At 36.6% G+C, this 9,838-nt stretch overlaps 1 protein-coding gene across 1 annotated transcript; it reads right to left on the reverse strand.

Annotated features, from left to right (window-relative positions):
• Positions 1–1,122, reverse strand: LOC110332977 (olfactory receptor 2D2). The gene has a single exon (XM_021214336.1). The coding sequence runs from the start codon at positions 1,029–1,031 to the stop codon at positions 87–89; it is 945 nt and encodes a 314-aa protein (XP_021069995.1). The 5' UTR covers positions 1,032–1,122; the 3' UTR covers positions 1–86.
• Positions 1,123–9,838: the final 8,716 nt, after the last annotated feature.

Below are 9,838 nucleotides of genomic sequence, written 5' to 3' on the forward strand. Positions count from 1 at the left end.
CCAATGATGAACAGTCTACCATAGCTTACATTCATACAGAAGACTATCTAGCATGTGTTATATGTGGGAAGTCAAGAGTATCTGAGTCAGTGGGTGATTCTAAGCCTGCTTGAGTTCTTCATAGCTACTTTCCACAGGGCCCCCTTTACATCTTTGTTCCTAAGGCTGTAGATGAGGGGATTAAGCATAGGTGTCACCATTGCATAGAAAACAGATACCAGTTTCTCCTGTTCTTTGGAAGACTTTGGGGTCATGTAGGTGATAATCGCTGATCCATAAAAGAGGATGACAACCATGAGGTGGGAGCCACAGGTAGAAAATGCCTTGAACCTCCCTGCAGCTGATTTCATCTTGACAACAGTTACTATGATATGGCTATAGGACACCAGAATTAAGGAGACAGGTATAAGGAGAATCACAACGCCCATGAGGAAAATAACCATCTCTGAAGTTTGAGTGTCTGTAGATGCCAGGGTCAAAAGTGCAGGGGCCTCACAAAAGAAGTGAGCAATACTGTTGCTGCCTCGATAGGGAAGTCTTAGTGTGAAAGTGGTGTCCACCACGGACACGAAAATGCCACTAGTCCATGACACTGTACCCAGCTGGATACACACCCTCCATGTCATGATGCTAGAGTAATGTAAAGGGTTACAGATAGCCACGTACCGATCATAGGACATTACGGCCAAAAGGGCACATTGTGTACACCCAAAGATGAGAAAGAGCAGAAGCTGGGCTGCACATCGTCTGAATGAAATGGTCTTTTTCCTTGAAAGGAGATGGATGAGAGCCTGTGGAACAATGTTGGTAGAAAAGCAGAGGTCAGCCAGAGACAAGTTACACAGAAAAAAATACATGGGTGTGTGAAGCCGAGAGTCAGCCCGAACAAGGAACATGAGAAGTAGGTTTCCAAGTACAGTGACGATATAGATGCCCAGAAATAAGATGAATAGCAGCTTCTGAGTGTGGGGGTCATCAGAGAGTCCCAGAAGAATAAATTCTGTCACCTGTGTCTGATTTGCCTGTCTCATAGTTCATCTGCTTTTTCATCAGGAAGTGTCTATGAACACGGATGTGTGTAATACAAAATTATCTTATTCGAAGTTTGGAAAGCTTAAAGATACCCCCAATCACTGGGAAACATTTCAAAACTTCCTTTTATTGGTTCTTCAGAGATGATTATGCTACGAGACTTGGGGCATTTACAGTGCCTAGACGACAGTGCTTTATGAAATAGAACATTTGTAGTTGGTGTCATCTGGCAAGTTAGAAGTAGATGAAAAGAATTGTATGTTTTTATTCTGGGCATCAGGCTTCTAATAACACAATGATGAATCAGATTGCATTAATCTATAAAACTATAATGTGAGGGTCCCAGTGTATTATCTGTGGAATCCTCGTGCCTTATGCATTAATCTGTAAAGGTATAATGTGAGGTTCTGGTGTATTATCAGTGGACTCCTCGTGGCTTATGCTGTTCTCACCACATTCCATCCATCTTATGATTGTGTTGAATTCTTAAAAGATAATTTTGTCGTTTTCTCTTCTCTGAAAGGACAATCACAAAGGTTTAATTAAAGTTTTATAAAGAACCAATATGCTTTATTAAACTTATTTCTTAAATAAGAGAAAATCACCTGTCTTGAAGGAGTTCAACACCTCAAAGGATAAGACTGATGGATAGTCTTTGGCAATCTTGTCCACAGCACCAGCTGTAGATCTACCAGCAACAGCTGTAAATGAACTCAAAGACAGTGGACACAGTATCACCACAACGAGACTTCCATTTAAGCCATCACCTTAGCTGGTTTCCTGGTACCCTGAAACAGTAACTCCCAGCAGTGAAATGGTCATCATTTTTCACTTCCTCCCATTACCTATTGGCTACTCCTCCCAAAAACTATAAACCCGTTCTTTAAAAAAATGATATCTCTTTTACTGTGTCCTTTAGAAGACATGGAATAGTGTGTGGTTCAGTCCATGATTATGAATTAAGTAAATCAAAATATTTTGATCATATACTTAAATGGTTATTAGAAGGCTTGCAAATACCTTTAGGGAAATTGAATAATTTTTTTTAAATTATTGTGCTTTTTAAATAAAAATAATAATAGTGTTCTCCAAAAATAAAGAAATTTAAAGCATAACGTTTAAGTTCCTATGAAGGTGTTGAGCTATCACACTTTTATCTATCTAGCAAAGGAGTCTCAAAATAGTATTCTACAATGCACCCATATAAATGTATATTTATTTTGTATATGTACTCTGTACATAACAAAGTAAATGTAGCTACTAATGAAACTAATCATATTAAAATAGTTACCTGGATAATTTTAGAAAATATATGCAAATAACAACATATGGGCTTGATTAGCATGATAACAAATATGTGTTTTTACCAGGACATTAATTGTTATATATAATGGTGGGTCTAGAACAACTTTATTCAAAGTAATTATGACTTTAAATACTTAGAAATATCTTCAACAATTCCAATGTAATATAAAAATATTTCTGACTTTCACTGCTAGAAAAGCCAGGTACTTTAATGCCAGTTTGAGTTCATTCCTGTGTTCAGAAGATGCCAAATTCTGTTATCAGGGGATGAGATGGAGATACACTATTTCACATCCAGATTGAAGAACACATTTTAGTCCAACTTGAGGAATGTTGCATTCATTTCTATCTAAAACATGAAAAAAGCAAAAACACATCCCACATAATCGGCTAACAGGCTATTAGCATCTGGATGAAGCTGTGAGTCTAAGTGGCACAATGTTTCAACATGAAATAAATACCTAATTAAAAATTGGAAAAAAAAAAAAGACTAAAGTTGAGGGGCTGGAGAGACATCTCAGTGGATGGCTCAGTGATTAGGAGCATTGACTACTCTTCCAGAGGTCCTAACTTCAGTTCCCAGCAACTACCTGGTGGCTCACAACCATTTGTACTGGGATATGCCCCATGCAGTTATTTATTAGTTACTTGTCACCATGACAACATACACAAGAGATGGCCTGTTTTGACACACAATTTGAGGATTCAATCCATTATGGTGGGGAGGTTGTGGGAGCAAAAATGTAAGGTTATGAGTTATATTAAATCCATAAACAGAAAGCAGAGAGATAAATGCTGGCACTTAGCTAGTCCTGGACCCCAAGCCACAAATAGCATGCCCACATTCAAGGTGGGCCTTCTCTTCTCAGTTAAACCTTTCTGAAAATTCTCTCACAGATACACATAGAGGTGTGTTTCTATGGTGATTTTTAAAACCAGCCAAGTTAACAATGAAGAATAACCATTGTTACTCTTATATGTACCAAAGGACGAAAGCCCACCTTATGACCATATCACATTTACCCTCAGCTATTTACTCCTAAGATATTTCCCACACTATTTTTACCCATCCTCCATTCTAAACCCCCGAATCACAATAGCATATATATACACACACACACACACACACACATTCACAAACACCTACTCTCAGACGCACAAATATGCCTGCAGCATTATCTAATTGCCTCCACAGTAGGTCTGAACAAATTATATTTTTAAACAGTTGTGTTTCTGTGTGCCTATAGCTGATCAAGTACATGGATCACAGCAAATACATGGATCACAGCAAATATGATCAATTGTAATACAATAAGAATATACAATGTCTTGGACTGATTTAACCTGAGCCAAAATATTCAGAGACTGAGATGACTGTTAGTGTGACACAAATGTGACTATGACTTTGCACATGGTGGGACTATCACTTACTCTGAGGTGATATTACAAGGTAATACTCACACATCCATTATTGCCATAAAAAAAAAAACTCCCATACAAATGTGAAGGTAAAAATGTTGCCTTAGGGTCAGATAGTATCTGCTAAAATATTATTGTCACTGCTAAGCTTTCTAACATTTCATTTAGCTTTTTCTATAGAGTTTTTGTTTAAATGTTCATTCCTTTAGAGATAAACACCCCTTCAGTGAAAACACCACAGAGAGAGAGAGAGAGAGAGAGAGAGAGAGAGAGAGAGAGAGAGAGAGAGAACCAAACCTGATTCTGTGGAAGGTCTGCTTACAACTTCATAACATGAAAAACAAGTTTCTTCTTCACTGGGAACATAATACTGTAGCCATTATTTGATAGAATAGATAGCTATTGTAGAAAAACTTGGCTAGATCTATGCCAGAAGATAAGTAAATCCTACAAATAAAATATAGATAAATACAATCTATACGCAACCTGACCCATTTCCTTAGTTCATGTCAGACCTTCTCTTTGCCAATCTTGCCAATTTTTTTCTCTTTTAGAAGAAAAAAATAAAGATTAAATTAACATTTCAGAACTATTGAGCACATTTCCCTCTTGACAGAGAAAACCCTAGAATGGCATTGCCTATAGCATTGACCAAGCAGGGAGTAGGCATCTTGTCATAAAGGCAGAGAGCTCAGTCAATGTTGTAAATTAAGAGCAAGACAGGGCGGGAATGAGGATCCTCACTTATCTCACACCCTCCTGCTGTATGTAATGTCCTATAGTAGCTCCTTTTAAATGTGGTGAATGGAGTAAGTAGTGGAGGTGTTATGAGCTGTCTCTGGGGCAGTTTAGAGTACTCAGGAGAATTCTTTCTCATTAGTGTGACTGGATCCTGGGCTGTGTTTTCTCCCAAATGGCTGTAAAGAGGATGGAAAGATAACACATAGTTATGACTCCCATCTTGCTAACAAGCCCTATCACTGGGTCTTACATGGCTTCTCTGGAGAAACACTGCATATTCTACCATATACTCCCGGTATCAGTTAGAGAAGGTTTATCAGCAAACTATGAAGATAGTATGTCCTAGATGAGCATGCGTAGCTTTATGTCTGTATGTGGTAAGAGCATAATAATTAAAAATCAGGGCTAAGAGATTAGTGTTTGAATCTCGGTGATATCACATGTTTGACGTTATTCTGGAAATTTGCTACACACTTGCAGAATCCTAAGTTGTGCAGATGGGGGACTGAAAATCTAACACAAATCAAATGACAAGGAACAGTTTGATACTATGGTTGGTGTTAGTAAAGACAGTACAAACTGAAACAAATTCCTTCCATGGCTACTCCCCTCTGGGATTTTATCATGAAGGGATATTAGATTTTATCTAAAGACTTTTCTGCAGTTATGGAGATTAACAGGTGTTCTTGAATTCATTTATCTGATGTGACATATATCATATATATCCATATCTATGGATTGTGTATGTTTAAACATCTCTGTATGTCTAGAATGAAACCAAGTTGATTATAAACAATGATCTTTTGGGTGTGTTCTTGAATTTGCTTTGTAAATATTTTGTTGGGAAGTTTTGCATCTGTGTTCACCAAGGAGATTGGACTATACTTTTCCTTTTGGGCTGTGCCATTTTCCAGTTGTAGTGTGAAGACAATACTAGCTTTGTAAAGAAAATTTAGCAGAAAGCCCCCATCCATCCTACTTTAAGTTAGCTTGAAAAGTACTGGTGTTAATTCTTGAAGGTTAGAATTTAGCAGTAAACCCATCTAGGACTGGGCAATTTTTAGCTAGAATTGTTTACTATTATTATTATTATTATTATTATTATTATTATTATTATTTATTCCTTCCATCTCACCACTTATTAGGAAGTTATTTAAATTATTATATCTTGATTCAATTTTTAGGTCATATGCATCTAGAAATTCATCCATTTCTTTGGTATATTGCAACTTAGTGAAATATACTTTCTTAGATATATCCTAATGATTTTCTCTACTCCATTTATGTTTTCTATGATGTCTCAATTTGTGTCTCTTAATTTGTTTCTCACTGTCTTGTGATTAGTGTAGCTAAAGTTTGTTAATGCTCTTTATCTTTGCAGAGGATAAACTCTTTGCTAATTGGATATTTGTATTGTTTTTATAATTGTCCCTCTCTTTTTTTCCCTCAGCCCTTGTGCCCATTAAGCATTCACAAACCACAAAGACCACCACAGAGCTGCCTACTCTGATTGCACTACTGTCTCTTAATTCAAGCTAGCTTGGGCCACAGCACCATCTCTGATGCAGCAGGACTGGACAGTGAATCTCAACCTCTCAGCAGGGCAAGATTTTACAGGAAATGCCAAGCATTCAGGGGTGGGGGGTCCTAGCCTGTCACACATCTGATTGGGGGTCTAATATGAAATTATATTGTCCTTTAAAGTTGTTAGGAAGTGAAGTGCCAGGGGCAGGCTTGTAACCTGTAGGTGCAGGTTTGTTGGAGAGTAACCTGAGAATGGTGCTACACTCAAGTTTGTTGGGGAGTAATCTGAAAACTGGTGCTAGAGAGTTCAGCCTTACATGGAGTCTGAACCCAAAATCTGATTTACCACCCTGATTGTAATTATTTCTGTCTACTGAAATTTGGTTGGTTTATATTGTTCTTCCAAGTCCATAGTGTGTATAAGTAAGTCATTTATTTGAGATATCTCTGGTTATTTTAGTATAGTTGCTTTTATTTATGAATTTTCCTCTAAGACTACTATAACTTAACCTCGTGATTTTTTTTTTGTACAACTCTGGGAATTCGTTGAAGTCCTTCTTCATTTCTTCAATGACCCATTTGTCATTTAATCTCTATGAGCATGCTGTTCAGTAGTTTCTCTTGCTGGTAATTTCTGGTTTTAGTTCACTATAACCAGAAAAGAACAATAAACTCTTTAAAATTTCCTACATTAATTAATATTTGCTTTGTGTCACTCTATATGACCTATTCCTGTTATTTTTTTCTGAGACACAGTTTCTCTGTGTAGTCCTGACTCTTCTTGAACTTGCTCTGTAGACAGGGCTAGCCTCGAACTCATATACATGACCTATTTAGGAGAAAGTTTCATGAGATGAAGAGAACAGTGCTTATCCTACAGTGTTTGGATGGTGTGCTTTGCAGCTTTCTGTTGGGGGCATTTTTTCTATGATGTCATTTAACTCTTTTTTTTTTTTTAGCTCAAAATGACCTGTCCATTGGTTATAATGGGATATTAAAATTATCCACTATTACTCTGTTCTAGATTAATATATCTTTACAACTTGTGGTGTTTGTTTTACAAATTATGTGTCACCTGTATTATGTGCATATATACTTAATATTCTAATGTTCAAGTGATGATTTGTTCCCTTAATTGCTATGAAATGACCTTTATTGTATCTCCAGTTTTAATTGGAGCTTTAGTTTGTTGGGTATAACAATAACAAACACTGCTTGTCTCTAGTGCCATTTGTTTGGACGACCTTTTACCATCTTTCACCCTAAGACTGTATCTAACATTGTAGGTTCCTGTTTTTAATCTAATCTTCTACTTTGTGTCCTTTCACGTATTTATTTTTATGGCCAGGTCCTGTGGAGTAGCCCTGTCTGACCTGGAACTTAATATATGGATCAAAAAGAATCAACTTGTCTCTCCCTACGAAGTGCTGGGATTAAAGGCATGCACCACCATGCCAGTCTAGGCCATGTCATTTGATCAAGTAATTAAAATCATTGGCATTTAAAATGATTATTGAAGTGTGTTATTAATTTCCTATTATTTAATTTGTAGTATGTGGTATTTCCCTATTCCTCATTTGTTTAACTAGTGTAGACTCATGGGTGCCTCAATCTTTGTCTTAGTCTGAAGGATTCCTTCATCCTGTTTTTATCATAGAGAATTTTTCACTCTCCTTCAATTATGGCAGCTTTCAGTATATTTATTTTACATATTTGGTCAGTTACCTATTATATGATTAGGAATGTTTTTTCTGGTCTGGTGTGGTGTGCTTGGTGATATAAATGCCTCCTGTATCTGGATAACTATCTCTTTTCCTGTTCTCAGTTATGATTTTATTGAAAATATTTTCTATGACTTAAGCTTAAAATTCTCCTTCTCCTCCTCCTTGTTCTTCTATATCTGTGATTCATGGATTTGTTATTTTCTTACCATCCCACATATCTCAATTTTTCATACATATTTATTTGGGTTTTCATGTTCTGAATATTCCAATTCCTCTACCTTGTTTTTGAACTATCATAATCTGTCTTCCCATGATCTCTTTGGTTGGTGAAGTTTTCCTCAGATCTCTTTGACATTTGACTCTTTCCTCCTGCTGTGTGAATTCTGCCCAAGGAATGCCACAGGCAAATTGTATCTTTCCTGCTGACAGGATTGTAAACTGGTACAACCACTCTGGAAATCAATCTGGAGGTTCCTCAGAAAATTGGAAATAGATCTACCTGAAGACCCAACAATACCACTCTTGGGAATATACCCAAAAGATGCCCCACCATGCCACAGGGACATGTGTTCCACTATGTTCATAGTGGCCTTATTTGTGATAGCCAGAAGCGGGAAACTACCCAGATGTGTCATTACAGAAGAATGCATACAGAAACCACTGCTTTTTAATTAATACTTTTTTCATGTTGCCTTGATTTTTATCTTTCTTGTATTCTTACGTTAAGACTTGTTTGTTAAGGAGTTATTGGTTAGATGTTCTAATTACGCTCATTCTTTTGTTTTTGTCTATTTGTTTGCAATGCTCAAGAGGAAGTAGGTTACAGTACATGAAGGCTTCAGTGTCCTCCTTCACTAGATTAGTATTGGCGCCATACTCAGGCCTCAGTACTCCCAAAAAAATACACTCTACCTTTGTGGTCCAGTCTCTATTCCAGCATTTCTTCCCAGGCTCTATGATAACACAAACATTCAACAGCTTCACAGTGTGACATAAAAATACAGTGGAATAATCTTCAATCATAAAAAGAAACAAAATAGAAAAAAACATAACATATCAGCTGTGTATGAAGAAAATACATTTAGTGCAGCACAAATATCAACTCAGTTTATTTATTTCAATAACTAAGTAGAGTTACTCTTAAATTTATTTGGGAAAATAGGAATCCACAACTAGAATATCAAAAATAATTAGGCTGAAACTCTTGAATACATTTTAAACTGAGGAGGTATTGGCAATTAATAGCTGCTGGGAGAACAGTCAGTTTTGTTATTGTGTTCTTGTTGTTGCTGCTGCTGCTGCTAATGCTGATGTTTATGATGTTGTTATTTACTTATGAGAATAACCCCTGGTAAGTTTAGTAGGCTCCAGTGAATGGCCACGTTCCCCAAGAGTATACAGGCAGTACAAATGAGACTCAATAGGTTTATTTTTTTAAAAGAGACATAAAAAATGGGTGGGTGGGGAAGAGGAGCTGGGTCTGCAAAGACTTGGAGAATGAAGGATATATATGGTCAAAATACACTGTATGAAATTCTCAAAAACTTATAAACATAGGAAAGAAAAAAATTTAAAAAGAACCTAAAGTCTCATCTAAAAATTTTCAGACTTGGGGCTAGTGAGATAGCTCAGCAGCTAAAGGTACCACAAACCCTAACAATCTAAGTTCAGTTCCTGAGACCAGGATAGTAGATTCCCCCAAGTTGTCCTCTGGCTCCACATGCCATGGCACATGAACGTACACACACACACACACACACACACACACACACATACACACACTTAAATAAATGTAATTTTAATTGTCCTATTATAAATTATCCCTATGAACAAAAAAACTTTGTCTTTATGTTGAATAGGACTATAAAAGTTTAATAAAAGAAAACATTGGTATAAAACGAATTCTTTTTTTTCTCTCTAAAATGGTCTACATGTTTGTCAACAGCCTGATCTTATGAAGGCTTTTTTTTTTTTTTTTTTTTTTTTTTTTTTTTTTTTTTTGTACTTTGTAGCTGTTTTCAGACTTTTGAGATGGGGTTTCTCTGTTTGGTCCTGGCTGTCCTGGAACTCACTCTGTAGACCAGGCTGGCCTC

This window comes from Mus pahari, chromosome 1 (genome assembly GCF_900095145.1).
Source record: "Mus pahari chromosome 1, PAHARI_EIJ_v1.1, whole genome shotgun sequence".
Lineage (NCBI taxonomy): Eukaryota > Metazoa > Chordata > Mammalia > Rodentia > Muridae > Mus > Mus pahari.

What these genes read in the sequence shown, in the direction of transcription:
- LOC110332977 (XM_021214336.1), bottom strand. Translation starts at nt 1,031, where the DNA reads ATGAGACAGGCAAATCAGACACAGGTGACAGAATTTATTCTTCTGGGA.